Source organism: Leptonychotes weddellii, chromosome 9 (genome assembly GCF_054177405.1).
Source record: "Leptonychotes weddellii isolate Sample4059 chromosome 9, ASM5417740v2, whole genome shotgun sequence".
Taxonomy (NCBI): Eukaryota; Metazoa; Chordata; class Mammalia; order Carnivora; family Phocidae; genus Leptonychotes; species Leptonychotes weddellii.
In genome coordinates, this window is record NC_138377.1 from 116,599,285 (window position 1) to 116,617,872 (window position 18,588).

Genomic DNA, 18,588 nt, shown 5'->3' on the forward strand with positions numbered 1-18,588 from the left:
CGGCTTAGAGGCCAGGGCTCTAGGATGCTGATGGGGTCAGCAGGCTACCGTCCTGCCCTTTCTTTGCCCCATGCCTATACGGAGAGGTAGCAGCCCCAAGGCAGAGCGGCTGTGGTGTCTGGGAACACGGGGAGATGGAACAAGCCCGGATAGAGAAGCAGCTTACTGAGCATCCCAGGGGCCACCCATGCAGCTTTCCCTCCTCCCTCAGGCCAGCGCTGCCTGGCTGGGGCAGCTCCCTTTGACGCATCCCCAAAGTGGGATGTGCCTCTCTGCCCAAAGTGCAGTGGGCTGGGAACGCTGAGCTAGCATTTGACCTGGGCCGGGTGGCTCTGTAGATGGGCATGTTCTCATTGGCCATGAGTGGCTGTCCCCTTCTGGCACCCCAGAGGCCACAGAGAGCCGGTTATCTTCTGACCCCAGAAGGCCTCAGTCTCTGGGTGGCAGGACTCAAGTCCTGCTCACAGGGCCACAGCCAGAGGCAGCCACGGATGTGGCCCGTGGCCCAGGCACTTGGACACCCCCATCTTCTCCCTCCCCTACGTGCTTCCAGGAGGGTCTCCCGTGACCTCCTATTCAGACCTCAGCCAGAAGGAGCAGCCTCAAGGCCAGGAGGCTGGTGGGCTCTCAGAGTGCAGGGGATGGGGACCCATGTGCCACCTCAAGGCCTGGCCCACCAGAGCCCCCGGGGGGTTCCGGATTGGCAGTGGGTCTGTTTTCCTAGGAAAAGCACGTTGCAAAGCGACACGTTGGGCAGCGCCAGGCTGGTCCACAAAGGGCGTTTCTGTTCCTTCCTGTCCCTCCACGTCCCACAGGAGGACAGCGAGGTGACCTGGCAGTCGGGAAGATTCCCGCCATCTCCCTCTGCCCTGGTGGCCCCCGCATGCCTCCAGAGGGTCTCTTTCTGGGCCCAGCTGCAGGATAAGAAACAAGTGGGTCTTTGCCCTGTGGACCCCCTAGCAGGCCCTTGGCACCAGGCTGTGCAGCCTGGTGGGCGGCAGAATTACGGCCAGCACTCTCTCCAGCCTGGCCACCCTCTCAGCCCTCCGCAGAATGAGGGGGGGCCCTCGTCAAGGACCCAGCCGCCTTCCCTGGGGCCTCTCCACCTACCCACCTCCCTCCTTCCTTAGAGCCAAGATAAATGAACGCCGGGAGCCTGAGGCTACAGCTTCTAAATCCGGCAGCAAATAGACTGCGGGAGGGAACCCCGCCTCCCCGTCCCACCCTGGCAGGGGCACACAGGGAAGTCTGAGGATATGAGAGCGACGTGGACCTCAGAAGCCCGGCCCCTCCTAACCCAGGCTGGTGTGAGCACCAGATGTGATAACAGAGCCAAGCACAGACCTGGGAGGAATTGTGGTTTGTGACCGGCAAGGCGGCAGGGGGGGCCAAGAGCCTTTAGGCCACGTGCCGTCAGGTCCCGCAGGCTGGGGTGACATGCCCGGGCTTAGAACCCCTGGATACCACACTCAGCTCTTCCCAGGCACAGCCTGGGACCCTGAGCCCAGCGATGCTGTCCCCAAACCACATAGATTAATGATCCAGGCACTTGACAGTGTTCTTCAAAGGCCCACTCGGCTCCAGGCTCCCAGGCATTGGGCAGAAGTGCCCAGTCAGGGATGGGAGCACTGCTCTTCCTATCCCAGCATGGAGGCTCCAGAGAGTAGGGGGCTCCCCACCAGAGCTTGACCAACCCAGCCCCTCTCTGCTGTGACCTAGGGTCACCTCAGTCTCCCCAGCAGGCTGAGAGCCCCACAGCCTTCTGCTACCTCCTCACCAGCCAGGAGGCAACACGAGGCTGGGCCCCCCGGAGACCCAGCCATGACAGGGTCCGTGTCTGTGGCCAAGTCGGTCTCAGGCCCCCAAGCAGACCGGGTTACCCGGGTGAGAGACACCAGTCTCTGCTCTCCAGCGCCCTTGGCCTGCCCACACCTGTTCTCTTGGGCCTCTGGTGCGCAGGTGCGTCAGTTTTGTTCATTCGTTGATTCCGCAGACGTTGACGAAACACCACTTTGGTGTCAGCCTCTGTGCGGGGGGCTTCCTCCCTTGTGGCCACTCCCAGGCTGATCATGGAGGACCAAAGCAGGCAAGGGGGGCCTTGGGGTGGGTGCAGGATGCTCTGCCCAGAGCACTGGGGAGGGCCTCCCCCAAGTCCTTTGCAGAGCTTGGCTCAGAAGGACGGGGCCAGAAGACTGGCGGAGGGACGGGGACGGGAGGGCAGCCTGGAGCCTCAGGGGAAGCACAAGAAGTCAAGGGGCTGTTATCTCTGAGGGGGTTTTTGTGCCTCCCCCCAAGAGCCCTCTGCCAGGCTCTTCTGCCCACCTGAGCCCACTGCCCTCGGCCCTCCCCTCACCCCGAGGGGCCTTGGCTCGTTTCCTGGGACCCCAGCAATATCCAGCCTGGCCCATCCCTCCGATCTCGAAGGTGGCCGCGATGCCGTGTTTGCCGGCCCAAGCTGACGTTTTAGCCAGCCTCCTGCCACCATGGGACTTCCTTCTGTGCTCAGCCCCCAGCTCCACCACCCTCCCTCCAGCTGTGCTGGGAGCACCCCCATTGTACAGATGAGAAAACCGAGGCTCCGGAAGAGGAGGAGCTCGCGCCTCTGCCTTCCTCCCCTCTCCCTTGTGCTGGTTCTGCCTAGAACTCACCATCCGTCCCACCGCCTAACTCGTCTCCTTGGTCTGTCGCCCCCTGGAGGGTGAGCTCCTTGAGGACAAGGCTCTCAGACTCTTTGCCCGCCTTGTGTGGGTACAGCCCCTAGCGCCGGGCCTGGCGCAGTGGAGGGCCTCGGGCCCCCCTGGGAAGGGGGGCGGCCAAGACAGGAGTGGCAGCCGTACCCGTGGCCGAGCTAGCAGCGAGCCGCCCGGCTCTCGACAGGCCCCTTCATGCTGTGACTTGTGGTGGAGTCCCTGGCGCTGGTGCCAAGAAGAGTCTAGCAGGCTGTCAGCCTTCCAGGAGCCTGTCTCCACGAGAGATGACTGTTAGAGGGAAACCAGCTTTTCCTGTTCCAGGAGACGGATAGCACTTGGAAACCAGCAGCCCCCCACCCCCACCCCCCTGCTCCCCGGCACACCAGGCAGGGACACCGGAGCCCCCCGTCGCTCGCCCCCCAATGGCAGGACCACCCACTGCCCAGACCACCCTGGCTGCACCTCCCGGCCCCCCACAGGCAGCCTCCACATCGGGGCGGGCGCCGTGGGATCGAGAGAAGGAAGCAGCAGGAGGTGGAGCTAGGAAGTGGGCATTTTTGTCGGCCAGGGATGGCAGGGCAGCGGCAGGCTCCTGGGGTCCGATGGGTAGGGCTCCAAGCGGGATGGGGGGGCTGCAGCCACCTGTGACATCCCACAGCAAACCTGGGGTGCACCGCTTCGCAGGACTGGGCAGGGGCCTCCCAGGGAGGCATGGGGACACGGAGTCCGGTGCCCAAGACGCCGTGCCTACCCCGGGCCTGGACTCTGGCAGGCCCCCCGGCCTCCAGCTTCGGAGCACCAGCCCCTCCTTGTGTCCCGTGTGGACAGCAGAATGTGTCCCCGTCCATCCTGACCATTCGCCGGGCCCCAACAGGCACAGCGCCAGGGGCCCCAAGGCATCCAGGGACCCACGAAAAAGCTTTCATTCGTTTTCAAGTCAGAAGGAAAAGTCAGCATCATCCAACCTCGACTGTATTAGTCTTGACACCAGTGTGGTCACAAAATGTAATTTTAATATTTGTGTTGGAGGAGGGGGCCCACAAAGGCCCAAGAGTCTGGAGTCCCCGAAATTCCCAACCGCGGCCTGCCTCTCATCCTCAGCTTTCTGAGTATCGGGCTGGGGTTGGGGGAGAGGAGTTTCTCTCTGAAGGTTCAGGCCCCTCGTGCACTCCCGGCCCAGTCACCCGTATGCTTCACCAGTGTGAGCAGTGATGAGACAGCCTGGACACCTCCAGCCGGGCCCTCGATACCCTGTTGGTTCGGCTCAGCCTAGAACTTCAGCTCTGCTCCTGAGGCTCCAGGCTGAGGCCGCTCCCTGCCTGCTTCCCCCTCGGCCTCCTGTCTGTGCCCCTGGCCGCCGCCACCATTCCCCCGCCACCTCCCAAACTGTAGCCACACTGCCTGGCCTGTGGCCCGGCCTCTCCAGACCCTGGGCCTGAGCTGAGGTCCTTCACAGCTCTCCTGCCTCCCCCTGCCCGTAGGACCTGCTTGCTAGGCCTTCGTTGTGGCCTGGGCGCCCAAGCACAAAATTCAGCCACGGCCAGGACATCCGGGGCCCCCTCAGGGATCCCATTACACAGCTGGCTGGGCCTCTCCCCTCCTGGGGACAGGGGACAAGTTCTAGGACTGGTGGCCCAGGGGGGTGAGGGCAATGCGCAGGTTAGGGGTGGGGGCTTAGCAGGGGGCCCCAAAAGGCCTGGGTGCCCTCCTGCCCCATGACCCGGCCTCCCTCCCTGGCCTTGGGCCGGAGTTCAGGTTCCAGCTACCCTCGGTTCAGGGGGCAGGGGTCTTCAAGCCACCGGTGGTAAAAAGTTGGCACCTGGGCATAGGAATGAAGGAGGGGTGGTGGTTTCTCTCCCAGATTGGACTCCTGTCTCCAGCCCATGCAATCTTCCTAGTTAGGATTATGGAGGGAAAGAGCAGCCTGGCCCTTCAGCCAGGATAACAAGGGGAAATGCTCGCTCCCCAGGCTGTTTGTCTCCATCCTTCTCCCAGGCCTCCCACCCTGGGGGCTTGTGGCCGAAAAGAGCCCAGGGGCTGGAAACCAAGAGACTAAAGCCGTTCTACCTCTTGCTGGCTGTGTGACCTTGGGCGAGTCCCTTGATCTGAGCCTGACTCTTCTCCACTCTGAATGGGAGGTCATGTCATCCTCCCCTGCAGCGCCCCACAGGACTAGAAGATGCAGCAACCGCGCCTGCGTCTGTGGTTCTCAGGAGGACGGTTACTTGTGGAGCCCCCCATCATCTGCTTCTCCTCCAGCAGCTTGGTGCAGCCCCTCATCCCCGGCTGCAGGCACCACCAGACATGGGCCCCCCTGCTGCCCTCGTGGGGGTTGCGTGCTCACCCTGGAGCCCCCACCCGCCCCCCGTCTTCCTTTCTCTGACTGGTGCCCTCCTCTCCTTCTTCCCCCTGCTCACCTCCGAGGCCTGGCTGGGTGACCCTTCAGGGCAGCCCCGCCACAGTGGCCTCTGCAGGCCTCGGCCTGTCCGTTCTCTCTGTGAGCCTGAGTCTGTCCTCATCCACCTGCCGTTACGCTCAGCCAGTGGCTGACGGCCCTTTGGAAGGCATCTGGCGGCAGGTCCGCGGGCGGCTTGAGAGATCACGTGAGACGGTTGGGGACCAGCTTAGTTGCCTGTCGCTGCTGTAACAACCACCACAAATTCAGGGTTTCCAACAAGCAGAAATGTCTGGTCTTGTATTCTGGAGGTGAGAAATCTGAAATGAGTCTTTCAGGGCTAACACGAAGGCGTTAGGAGGGTCCGTCCTTCTGGAGGCTCCCAGGAGAAAACCGTTCAGCGCCTCTCCCAGGCTCTGGTGGTTGCCAGCATCCCTGGGCTATGGGCACCCCCACTCCGGTCTCTGCCTCTGTGGAAAGAGCCTTCCCCTCTTCGATGGTCCCCTCTCCCCCTGCCTCCATCTTAGGAGGACACGCGTGATTCTATTTAGGGCCCATCCAGCTAATCCTGGATAACTTGGCCGTCTCAGTGTCCTTAACCTAATCACCTCCGCGAGGTCTCTTTTGCATAGAAGGTAACATTCGCTGGTTCCAGGAATTAGGGCCTGATATCTTGGGGGCCATTACTCAGCCTCCTATAATAGATAATGAAGTTTTATTTTTAATTAGCTGTGCTTTTCTTTTTATGGTCCACCTCTATATATAGTAAATGAGCTGGTTTTCTATTTAGGGGAGTGATTTAAAGTTCGCATTCTAAGTCCGGTTTTTTTTGCTTTTGTTTTTGTTTTTTGTTTTCAATAAAACAAGTTGGTTTTTTTTTTTTACTAAGTTTTTAATTCCAGTATAGTTCACATACAGTGTAATATTAATTTCAGCCGTACAATATAGGGACTCAGCAATTCCATACATTACTCAGTACTCATCAGGATAAGCGTGCTCTTCATCCCTATCACCTGTTTCCCCCACCCCTCCCCCCACACCCACCTCCCCTCTGGGAACCATCAGTTTGTCCTCTATAGTTAAGAGTCTGTCTCTTGGTTTGTCTCTCTCTCCTTTTTTCCCCTTTGTCCTAGAGTAAAACAAGTTGTTTTAAAGAAAAAAATTAAGTGCATAATAATGCAGGTGGCACCAAAAGGTGACCAAAATGGGGAGGGACGGCTTGGGGCATCATGGGGGCTCCTCCTGTCCCCAGCACTGCCAGCATGGGCTGGGCCTCCCCCGCACCACCATCTCGGCACCGCTAACCCCCTCTCCCCACCCCCTTCCCCCTCCTCCCCCCAGCTCACCATCATCTTCAAGAACTTCCAGGAGTGCGTGGACCAGAAGGTGTACCAGGCGGAGATGGACGAGCTCCCCGCCGCCTTCGCCGACGGCTCCAAGAACGGTGGGGACAAGCACGGGGCCAACAGCCTGAAGATCACGGAGAAGGTGTCAGGCCAGCACGTGGAGATCCAGGCCAAGTACATCGGCACCACCATCGTGGTGCGCCAGGTGGGCCGCTACCTGACGTTCGCGGTCCGCATGCCCGAGGAGGTGGTCAACGCCGTGGAGGACCGGGACAGCCAGGGCCTCTACCTCTGCCTGCGGGGCTGCCCCCTCAACCAGCAGATCGACTTCCAGGCCTTCCGCGCCAACGCCGAGGGCCCCGGCCCCCACAGGCCAGAGGCCGCCAGCCCCGCGCCCGCGGCCCCGGACACCTTCCCGTACGAGACGGCCGTGGCCAAGTGCAAGGAGAAGCTGCCCGTGGAGGACCTCTACTACCAGGCCTGCGTCTTCGACCTGCTCACCACGGGCGACGTGAACTTCACGCTGGCCGCCTACTACGCCCTGGAGGACGTCAAGATGCTGCACTCCAACAAAGACAGGCTGCACCTGTATGAGAGGACTCGGGAGCCGCCGGGCCGGGCGGCCGCCGCAGAGCTGCCCCCCACCCCCCGGCCCCTCCTGGGCAGCCTGTTGCTCCTCGCCCTGCTCCCCGCCTTCCTGGAGGCTGTGGCCGCGTAGGGCAGAGAGGGGCGGCTGCCCGTCCCTGAGCTGGTGGGCGGCTGCAGGAGGGCTGGGGCCGTCGGGGGGCACGGGGGCTGGGGGGAGGGGACGGCCCTGCAGGGTCTGCAGGGGTCAGGAGAGGAGGCAGCCACTGGCCGGCGGGCTGCGGACGGTTACCTCAGAGCTGCCCTGGGCTGTGTGCTGGCAAGGGCTGGGGCAGGGGGTGGCCTCTCCCCCCCCACCCCGCCCCCTCCGTCAGGGGCCCTTGAGAGGTCGTGGTGACTGGTGCTGTGATGTTTGTGACAGTTGAGCTGTGTGAGGGGGGGAGCCGCTCCCCTCCACCCGCCCCGCAGTGTGAATGTGCAAAACAGAGCCCCTCAGGCCGAAGCCCCCCACCCCTGCCCTGCCAGAGACACTGGGATTGATCAGAGTCGAGCTCCTCCCCACCCCCCGCCCCTGCAATGCACTGAAACAGGCCCAGCCGACCGCTGCCCGTGCCCGCCACACGCACACACACACGAGCACACTCGCACACACTAAGCTGAGGGGCTGAGGCATCCGAGAGGCTGGACCCCCCCCCCCAGGCGGGGCCTCCTTTCCCCTCGGGCCTTAGGACGACTCTGGGGGGCTGCTCGGCATCTTTAGCAAATTGTCATCCTTTGACCCAAAGGTTGTGCCCGCCTGGTGCCTTCCTGCCATGGCCTGCCTGTGAGCCGAGGAGACTCCTGCGTGCAGTCTGGCTGCCGGGTCCCTGCTCCGGGTCCCTGCTGTGGGTCCCTGCCTCCAAGCCCGCAGCTGGGCCAGCAGGGGCTGTCAGCACGAGGTCTGAGCAACGCCACTCACAGGCTCCGATGCTCTTCTCGGGCTCCTTCCCTCCCCGCCCCCCAGTCCCCTCCTGTGCTTAGGAGGTCATGTCCTCATTTCTAAATGTCTAAACAGAAGTACCCCTTGCTTTCTGTCCCCTTCTTTCCGGCAGGTGGCAAGAGCCCCCGGGGAAGGGGAGCTTGGGCCGCAGGGCGTGGGCAGGAGGCGCAGTGGACAGGGCCAGCTGGCCTGCCCTGATCCTCTTCGTTCCCCTCACCTGCCCCCCAGAGCCCCGCTCCCCACCTGTCCACCCACGTCTGCAGGCTGAGGAGAGGAGCAGGGTCTGCAAGCTTCTCAGCCCTGAGCATCCCTGGCTGGTCTCATCCCTCGAGTCCCCTCCCTTAAGCCCGTGGCCACACAGCCAGGAGAGGGGGGCTTGCCGCCGAGAGCCCTGGCGCCCACCTCCTGCCAGCCCGGGCTGCCCATCCGAGGAGCCCCAAACCAGTCCCGCCTCTGCTGCTGTCCCAGAGAACCCAGGGACCAACACCGGGCCAGGCTCCACCCCCAAAAGGGGCAGGAGGCTGGTTCCCACAGCCCCCGCACTGTCCTGGCCCTTCGGTCTCGGGGCAGCCCTTCTGCTGTTCCCCAGGGACCTCTCATACACTGGCGCAGGAGGCTCCCCGCCTCCCCTCCAAGAGGTCCCCTTTCTCTGCCCGACCCCAGGGCAGGCAGGTAGGAGGCTCGGCCCCGGCCCGCCCTGCTGGTTTTTAGATGGTCCCTGTGTTGGAAGTAAAAAGTGAAGCACTTTATTTTGGTTGTGTTTGATTGCGTTCTGCTTGGAAGTGGGGACCCCTCACTGCGTCCTTGTGTCTGCGACCTGTGTAGAGTGTCACCGCATGTACATATTGTAAATTATTTATTAACGGCTAAATGCAAGTAAAGTTTGGGGGTTTTTTTGTTTTGTTATTTTCTTTTGGACTGCGTGTTGGAATTTGCTTTCTGAATAGACTGGCTCCTTTGGAGGGGTGGAGGGTTGGCCTCGATGGGGGGGCCCCTTACGGTGTGTGCGTCTGGGCATAGCTAGCCCACGTGTGTGCGCACGTGAAGGGGAGTTGCGGACGCTTGTGGAGCGTGAAGCCATTTAACACAAGCTCCCTACTTCTCTAAAATTACTTTTTCTCCTTATGGGGCTTGAGGGCTCCAAGTGAGGTTGGAACAGTTTTGGGGACAGATGATGGCCACATGGCAGAGGGACATGAAGGGGGTGGGGGGCACGAGGTTGAGTGGGCTGGCCTCAGACTCAGGATGATGCCGGGTCGGCTGCCCCCATCAATCTAGGAACCCTAGAGCTGGGACTGTGGCTACTGCCCTCCCCACAGGTCCCCTGCTTACACAGCCCAGGGCCAGAGTGATGGCTCTGCAGAGGGGATCAAGGCTTGCTTGGGGCCAGGTTCCCTACTAGCTGTCATCACATTTCACCTTTTAAAAACCAAGCAATGAGTCAGGAACAAATTCATGCCCATTTTACAGACAAAGAAACAGAGGCTCGGAGAGATGAATTGATTTGCCTAGGGTCCTTAGCAGGGACCCAAGAGGTCCTTTTTGTCCTGTCTGGGCCTGCTCTTAACACCAAATGTCATAAGGGGGAATAGCAGCACCGTTAAGCCAGGCCACATCCCGGGGTTCTCCCCTTTCCTAGCCCTGTGACCTTGAGCAAGTCACTTAACCTCTCTTGAGCCTCTGATTCCTCCTCTGTAAGGTGGGGAGTGCCTATCCCACAGGGTTGTTGGGAGAATCGGCGAGTTAATTCCTGTAAAGGACTCAGGACGGGGCCTGGCACACAGGGAGTGTGCCAGGGCTGGTATCCCTGTTTTCCCCAGAGCAGGAGGGGTTGAGTGAGGCGGTGGGTGGGAGGAGAGGGGAGAGGGCCACACAGACCCTGAGAGCTTGGGAGGGGGGTAAGCGGAAAGGCTAGTGAGGGCAGGAATCCAGAGAGTGAGCGTGTAACCCATCCAAACTGAAGAAGAAGGTCAAAGGCAGGAAGGGAGAACCTTCTAGAACCCAGGTTCCCAGAGGGAGCGTGAGATTCCAGGCCCTGGCAGGAAGAACCAGACTGGAAGGGACAAAATGAGTCCGAACATACCTACACATCTTCTCCTGTTGCCCCAACTGTCAGGACCGGTAGGCCTCTCCCTCTCTGTCTCTCTGTCTCTCTCTCAGTAGTAGCTCGGGTTGGAATAACTCACGGGGGAGGCGCCACGGAGGCAGCAGAGTCTCTGGCACTTGACCAGCGCGGAAGAACCGATGGATGGAGAAGCCAGGGCACACAGGATTGAAACTAAAAAAAATCCCGTTCACCATCAGATGAAAATGCTACGGCACTTGCCAGAGAATATTCTTGGTTTGGAACTCGTTCAGGACCCTAAACTTAACCAGCTGGAACTCTTTCCCAGTACCATGCTACTAGTCGCCCATGAACATGGAAATTTGCATTTCATCATGAATATGGAACACGGAGTCTTGAGCTAAATGATCCCCAAGAAGTGGCTTCAGCTTGCACTGCGGGCTGGGTTTGGAGCAGCCTCCTCTGCCAGCGAGATGCGTGCGGGCCAGCCGGCCTGGAGGTAAAAGCATTAGCAGATGGAGGTGCGTCTCCCCTCGCTGCACCCCAGCACTCTGATGTATGGCAGAAACTCTTGGAGATTTTGTGTGGCCGACCAGAATTCATCAGGAGGGAAAGGTCTGCTAGCAACACATGCATGAGGGTCATTCATGATGAAGGGGGCAAATTCTGGGGTGAAAACCCTCACCGGGAGCCCTGGGCAGAGACGCATCCGAGCCAGGCGTGACTGGGGCTCATCACTGATGCCAGGGAGCCCCGTGGAGCGGGGCGGGGGGGCCGCGGCACTTGGTCTCGGGCTGCAGGCCCGCTTGGCGTCCAAACTGGCTCTGCCCGTCACTAGCTGTGTGGTCTCCTTTGGATTTTTGGAGCCTTGGAGTCCTTGTTTGTAACACGGAATTATGAGTCCCTCCCTCCCGAGGTCATTAGAGAAATGCAGCGAGCTCAGGCTCACACACTGCCGCGCACGTGGGCTCCCGAGCGGCACCGCGAGGCCGCCCAACGTGGCGGTCGCCTCCCTTGGCAACGGCGCATGCTCTGCGTTCACGCGCACACTCCTTCCGGGCCGCCTGCGCTCGGGCCGTCCGGCCGAGTCCCGACAGACAGACTGCCCTGCGTGCTCGCTGGAGAGACCGGTCAGTGCACAGTGACACGATCGGATGTCCCCGGGGGACAAGCACCGCAGGGGAAAGGGACGCGGGCTCCTCAGAGAGAGAGAGAGACCCACCCGGATTGGAGGAGGGTGGGGAGGAGCTTTCATCCCGCGGTGTCCGGTGTAGGGGGGGGGGGTACCTCTGAGCAGATCAGCTGCATGCATTTGGGGGACCAGCCAGGCAAAGAGTGGCGGAGACCTTTCTGGGCAGAGGGCCTGGCCCGCCAGCGGCTGCGTTCGAGGGGCAGCAGGAAACTATGGGGCTGGACGGCCTGAGCGCACGGACCAGGGTCCAGGTGAGGCTGCCGAGCGGCCGGAGGGAGCACCGCAGGCCCACCAGCGAGGGACGGGGACGTGACGTTTTGTTCCAGCTGCCGGAGGAGGCCGTTTGCCGCTGTGGGCAGGGGCGGGAAGTGTCCAGCTTGGATTTTAGTGGAATCCTTCCAGGGAGAAAGAGGAAGCCGGGCGCTCCGGCACGTAGTCAGAAGTGGGATGGGGGCGGGGGGGTGCCGGAGGTGCCAGGAATGACCCACTTCGGGGCATAACACGCTGGAGCTGCAGGCGGGGTTTGCGAGTGGGAGAACCGGGGGTGGGTGCTGAGCGCCTGGGTAAACTGTGGCGCCACTCACTGAGCCACGGAGGGGCGCGTTTGGGACACAAAAATCAAAATTTTACTTTGGGACACATTGGAAACCACATGCAGCTGAGTTGTCTTTAATTATTATTATTATTATTATTACAGATTTTATTTCTTTATTTTGAGCGTAGGGAGGAGCAGAGGGAGAGAGCGAATCTCAGGCAGACTCCCCACTAAGCGTGGAGCCAGTGGGGGGGCCTCCATCCCCTGAGGCTGAGATCATGACCTGAGCCTAAACCAAGAGTCACATGCTCAACAGACTGAGCCACCCAAGCGCCCCTGGATTGTCTTTCAAATTCAAATTAAATGATGTACACTTCCCAGGAGCAAATGTTTACAGAGCGCAGGGCTCATAAAAGGAACTCCCAGAACCAAGGGAAGGTGTTGTCCTTGAACAAGCTGGTTGCAGTGCTGTGGTTGGTAAGACTGGAAGATGTCACTTGGTGGCTAGTCCCAAGGCCAAGCTCCAGCAGAGAATCTCAGAGCCCCACACCTCAGGGGGACCCCAGGCCATATGCTTGGAAAAGGACAGCTGGGCTCCCCAAGATGGGGCCTTACCCCAAATACCAAATTAGGCAGGGACCAAAGTTCTGATCGTGATGGGGAAAATGGTATTAAAATTGTAAAACGGAAAATTCAAAGAATAGCAAGGAACCCCTGGGAGGGGCGTTATCGACTCCCCACAGCTACTGGCTGGTGTGCGGGAGCCTCCATGGGCTAGAAGGAGGCTCGTCCCACTCCCGGACTTGCCTCTTGCTGGCTGCGTGACCCGGGACTTAAGTATCCTTGTCTGCACAAGGAAGGTGGTGGCCCTCCCACAGGGATGCTTGGGAAGACTGGTGCAAGAAATAACAGAATATAGGGAGCACGCCCCAAGCAAGCCTTACACCCCAACAAGCATCCACTCCCTCCCCTTCTCATCCCACCGGGTCACACCGCCGTCGGGGGCTCACTGCCTGAGCCGGTGTCCAGGGGAAAGCTCCAGCACGCCAGGCAGGCCCCTGGCCCTGCCTGCTCCCAGGCTGACTGAGATCGGGACGGTCCCACCCTCTAGCCTCACGTGTAGGTGTCTCCCACCAGACACTAAGGGCAGGGACCCTACTTTGTGCCATGGGTTCATCTCTTAGGGATGCTCCAGAAATCACGTCTCTTTGGTCTGATTAGCCTTACTTGTCCAACTCTTGAAACAATTGAAGAGTTCTTTGTCCAACTCCCACCTCGGCTGGAGAAGCTCCGTGTTCTGGCCAGGGGTCGGTGGGAACCCTGCACGCCCTAAGCAGGAGTCTAAGGACCTCTAATTCCATGGAGGCCCCCATTGTCTCTGGGGAATCGGCCCCACCACGCTGAATCTGTGGGCCAAGAACCCCGCTACCTGTTTCAACAGCTACCCCTCAGCTACCTTCCCCATCCTTCCGGGCTTTCTGCACTTTTGACCGTTTGATCACTTCCTGCCTGTGACCTGGATCTATGCCCTGAAGGAAAGGAACAGAAAGGAACACTCTCAGGAAGGCCCCCAGCAGAACGGACTTAATTAAGAGATGGAGCACGCATACAAGGCGTGGCGTGGTGGGGGTGTTTCTGGGATCAGGGGACGCCATCCCAGGCAGCCTGGACCCCAAGGCCAAGGCTGGCACATCACCTTGCCCAGAGGAACACTGGGACCGCTCATGGATTCTTCCACATTCGAACCCATTCCTGCTCACCTCATGCCTCCCTCCCGCAGGAACCAGACAGAGCCCGCTTAAGGCCTGATGTGTTTGCTTTGTCTAAAGTGGTGGTCAAACCTACTGACCGTGTGGCAGGGGTGAGATGCAACCTCATTCTCAGTGTCAGCACCTCCACCGGGAGGGCACAATCCCAGCACCTCCCCCACCCTCTCCTCCTGCAGAGCAAACACCTACATACGACCCTGACCTTGAGTCTTGCAGTTGCTTTGACAATCTTCATGACACCCCAGAAGGTAGATGCCATGGCCTAGTTTCCAGATGAACACCCACACCCATGCCACCTACCTACTCTTCCCTCGAGGGCGGAGAAGGAGCTCGATGGAGTCAATCCAGGGTTCTGGTCCTGGGTTAGCAGGGAGTGAGGCCAGACCCCTGCCGGGAGGCTGGGTGGGTAGAGGGACTTCAAACCTGGACCCTGAAGAGAGGAAGGATGGGAGAGAGGATCCCTCAGATCTGAAGTCTGAGAGGCTTAGGGTTCCAGAAGGAGACGGCACCAGAGTGGGTCAGCATGGTCCAGGGGTGGTCATCAGCTTCCCCAGGTGGGGGAACAAGGCTTCTCAGCAATCCCAGACATGATCCAGCTGCTGCTATAGACCCCACCCCCATTTTAATGGAGACTGGAGTCACCCCAGCATGACAGCTACATTTTTTGGCCACCTGCCATGTGTCAGGCACCCTGCCAAGTATTTGATCCAAGTGCTGATTTATCATGGTGGAGCCCCCTTCTGGCCACCTCTCTCCTGGAGTTCGGGTGGCTTGAAGCCCAGGCTCCATCCAAGAGAGGGGGCTTGGTTCGCAGGGCTCCTGGGTGGCCTTCAGGTCTAGGGCTGGGGGCCTGGACCACCAGAAACCAAATGCCAAGGTAAGGGCCAGGGCCCCTCTCCCCTGGGCATTACAGGACAACGGCAGCATCCCCCACTTCACCCCTGCAGGAAGGATTAGGACCGAGTCACAGGGCCTGCCAGAACACGATGACAGGGGTGCAAAGGTGCTTGGGTGACGGTGGAGGCATCCATTGAAGGAGGCAGTGACAGGGTGGCCCTGAGAGGTGGGAGGAGTTTGGGTGGAGTCCAAGTTCTAACACTCGCCTGGATGTGTGACCTGAAGTCTTGGGGCCTCCCAGCATTTCATGAAGACGAGATTATTAAAATATAAGAAAGCAATGGGCCGGGCCCAGAGCTCGACCCCCAGTAGCCATCAGCAGATGGTGGTCTCTGCTCACAGGTGCATCCCCCCGGGTGGCTTCATTTACTCTCAAGTCTAGGCCACGAACAGCTCAGGGTTCCCAAACATACCTGGGGAACGTTCAGACCCCTTCCAGGGGCCAATATTTCTCCAGGCCCTCCCTCCATGGTTGGACTTTTTATAATTCATTAGGCTAAATATAAATTCTTAATTGTAATAAATTGTAATTATAGCTCCTTTCAACCATAAAACCCAGACACATTTACTAATCAAGCCCAAACAAAACTGCAAAACCTTGTGACGAAGGTGGGGTTGTCCAGGCCCCTGTCACTGGTGCCAGGGAGTGACTCAGGTCCCCTCTACTTTCCACTCTTTGGACCCTGTGAAACCTGTCGTCGTGCGTCCCCCTGTCCCCCTGGGTAAGGAGCACTGACCCCTTGGCTCCAATACAACCCTAGAGTCCTGGGTTCTTTTCTCCTTCCCACTCTTCCAAATGATCCAGGGTTTGCTGAAATTACTTCTTTAAAATGTTCATCAAAATGGAAACCCTGGTCTGAGCCCCCGCCTGCTCAGCCCCCCAGGGCCCCTTCTCTGGGCATCTCACAAGACAGGGCTCCAAGCCCAGCCCCCACACGGCCCACGCGGAGGCCACAGCTATGACAAAGTGGAGGCACCAGGGTGGGCCGGGACTCTGATGGCATCTGTGGGCACAGGGCAGGGACAGACGGGAACGGAAACGGGAACAGCAGGGGCCGAGAAGACTGCTCAGAGGAAACCACGCTTGAATTGCATCTTGGAGATGAAGGAGATTCGTCAGGTCGGGGGAGGTGATGGAGGGGTTAGAGGGACCGCAGCCTGGAGGCCAAGCTCTGCCTCGAGTATCTGCAAGAGGCTGCAAGAGCAGTTAGGGGGCTCCCGGAGAGTGGGCAGCAAGGGCAGGGCACAGAGGGCTTTGGCCCCAAGCCAGGGAGCTTAGTGCTAAGCGGAGGGTCGGGGGAGCTGCAGTGGTGCCTGGGCCTTGTGGCTCAGGACGTCCCTCTGGCGGCCACACGGAGGGCAGAGGGGGGCGAGGCCGGACCCCGAAGGAGCAGGAACCCGCGCGTCTCCCAACCATTGTGTCAGTGAATCTGGGGCCGCCTGGACGGAGAGGGCGGGGCCACAGCCGGTCAGCCCCGCCCCCCGGGCCTCCTGCGGCTGGAGCAGGTGAGGCTGGCCTCGTCCCGCCGCCTCTCCTCTCCGCCATCCCCTGTCACACTTCCTGCAGGGGTGAGGTGGCTCCCCGCCCCTGGCTCCCGCGTGCGCTCTGCGGCCAAGGGAGGCGGCCCGCCAGGCCAGAGGAGTGACGGGGAGCCTCGCCGGGGGGTTGTGTAAACTTAAGTGTTGGCCGCGAGGCAAGCTATTTGTGGAAATCTGCTGCCCCCTGCAGGAAGATTCCAGAACCACATTCACTTAGGACCCTCCGTCAGGGAAGGGATGGGAACTAACTGCCCCTCTTCCAAACACGAGGGGCAGGCCCCCAGCTCTAGTGGCCGGAGTGGTCTCCGCTGGGCCTGGGGATGTCTCAACACCGCCCTCTGAGAAGGACGACAGGTGCCAAGCCCATCTCACCCACCCTCAGTGACCTCACTCACCCCACCAGGGCCTGGCAAACTCCGCTTATCCGACTTCTGTAGGTGCAGCTCGCAGAGGGAGACAGTAAGCCCGAGAAGGCCAGCTGGTTCAAACCCAGCTCTGTCCCCTTCCTAGACCCATGCCTTCCCCGACGCCCGGTCCCTATGCCCGTCTCCTCTCTTCTTGGCACTTAAGTGACATTTTGTGCTTCTGTTGTTGGGTCTAGGTGTGCCTTGCCAACCCTCAGCTCAGAGGGTGGGGCCCTCGTCCTGGTTTGCCGAATGTGCGTCCCCAGCTTCCAGAACAGGGCCTGGCCCATGGGAGGCGCTCAAGATCTTGGTCAAGGGAAAAACTTTCTCTCTCGTGACTGTCTAGTCCCCACGGCACTGTGAGCTCCCTGCTGGGCCTTCCTAGCGGAGTTTAATCTCCTCCTAGAGAGAGCCGTCTTGCTGGGCCCCTCCAGTGAGCTGGGATCCGAGAGGAGCAGCCCTGCTGGTCTCGGAAGGTTCTGGGCTGAATGCTAAGCCGGGGCTGCCCTCCGGGCTGGGCAGGTGCCCTCCTCAGTGTCCCCATCCTCGGCCCTCCCAGCAGGGACTGGTGAACACTGTCTCCCTCTGCGTAGGCCGTAGGGGGGGTTACAGGCCTTTAACACCGCGCTCTCCCGGTAAAACCACGTGAACCCGAGAAGCCAGCTCCTTCGTGTGCAAATGAAGATGCCCAGGCCACCTGCCCAACTGCACACAGGGAGGGGCCGAAGGGAGACAATGCACGCCCTTCCTGCCAGCCCCCTGTAGGCCCCCGGGCCCCCCCAAGGCCACCATGGTGCACAGTGTCAGCACACACCGCGCTGTAGCAATGACAATCCCCTTTTGCATCACAAAAAATTTTAAGAAAAAGATACCAAGTGTGAACCCTCCATGGGGCAGCTGGCTCCAAGCAGGGGATATTCTGCCTGCTTTTGAGGGGAGAAGGCTGCAGGTCGCAGACTCGCCCGTGTTCCCGCACAAAACCAGATCTCAGGGCCACACAACCGACCGGGAAACACCCAACCCTCAAGCCTAAGGAGGGGGGTGGTCCCCCAGCACCATGAGGGGCCTGATTTCTACAGGGCCAAGAGCTTTTATTGGGTCGGGCTCTGTCTCTTCCCCAAGGCAGGGAACAGAACAAATACACAGGCAGGTTGGGAGGCGACGGGCCGAGCGGGATTCCAGCCTCAAGGTGTGGCGGGCAGAGCGGGTGCGGGGCGGGCAGGGAAGGCACGGGGCGGGTGCTAAGACGGGGCCTCGAAGGCAGACCTGGTGCTGCTCCTTTAAGAGCCACAGGTTGGAATCCCGAGTCCAGACCCGTCTGGCAAACTGTAGGGCCTTGTGTTTCAATAGGTGACCTTTCTGTTGGTGCTAATTGAGGAGGACTTGCTTTGATGCCAGACATGCGAGGCCCCGCCAGGGAGCAGGGAGGGGGCCTGGGCCTGCTTCTTCCAGTAAAAGGCAGGCTTCTTGGCAGCCATGGGTTTAGAAGCCACGTTGCTATTGTAAATCATAAGCTGATTATTGCAGCGCTTTAAAGTTTCCCAAAGCGGTTCCAGCCGAGCTGTGAGTTGCAACACGATTGCTAATCGTTTACCGAGTTATCGGCAAGAAGAACCCTCAACTCTTCTTTGAGTCTTTGACTCAAGAACTCTAGGCGCTAAGAATCCCAGCCTCTCCTTCCCGCCCAGACCAGGATGAGCGAGGGCCCCTGCCACCATGCCTCCGGGGTCGACGGTCACGGGAGCTGAGTGAACACACGGGTTTATTTGGTATCAAGAATTGAGAGCCTCGCAAAGATGGGAGTTTGGTTTTGCAGTCCCCAAAGTACTAGCAAAACCCCTTGGGTCTGGCAAACTCCTCCAACTCCTACTCAGACGGGATCTCCACCCGTGGGCTGTGCCACGCTTCCTCCGTCTGGGCCTCGCAGGAGCTGCGCCTGCCCCTGTGCCAAATTGCTAGAGTTAACATTTGTGTCAGTGTTTCCATTATAAAATGCCTTTCTCCCCCTTCATGAATATATAACCCAACTGTTAAATTACCCTCAAGGCAGTGCGCTGGCTGACACGGTGTTCTCACTTCCTCTGGATTGCGGGGGTGGGGCGGGACAACAAGGGTCTTCAAATGCACCTTCCCGGGCTCCCGGGCTCCATCCCCGGCACCGGCAACGTGGGAAGCTAAGGGAAGCTCTGCTC

At 60.0% G+C, this 18,588-nt stretch overlaps 1 protein-coding gene across 3 annotated transcripts in view; it reads left to right on the plus strand.

Moving 5' to 3' along the window:
- The window catches only part of RGMA (repulsive guidance molecule BMP co-receptor a), a 44,077-nt gene extending 35,176 nt beyond the window's left edge, over window positions 1-8,901 (plus strand). For all 3 annotated transcript variants that reach the window (XM_081831608.1, XM_081831610.1, XM_081831609.1), the window contains one exon: window positions 6,427-8,901. In XM_081831608.1, the coding sequence (XP_081687734.1) occupies window positions 6,427-7,149 (723 nt within the window). In that variant the 3' untranslated portion in view covers window positions 7,150-8,901. The remainder of the gene's footprint in view (window positions 1-6,426) is intronic.
- The last annotated feature ends 9,687 nt before the right edge of the window (window positions 8,902-18,588 follow it).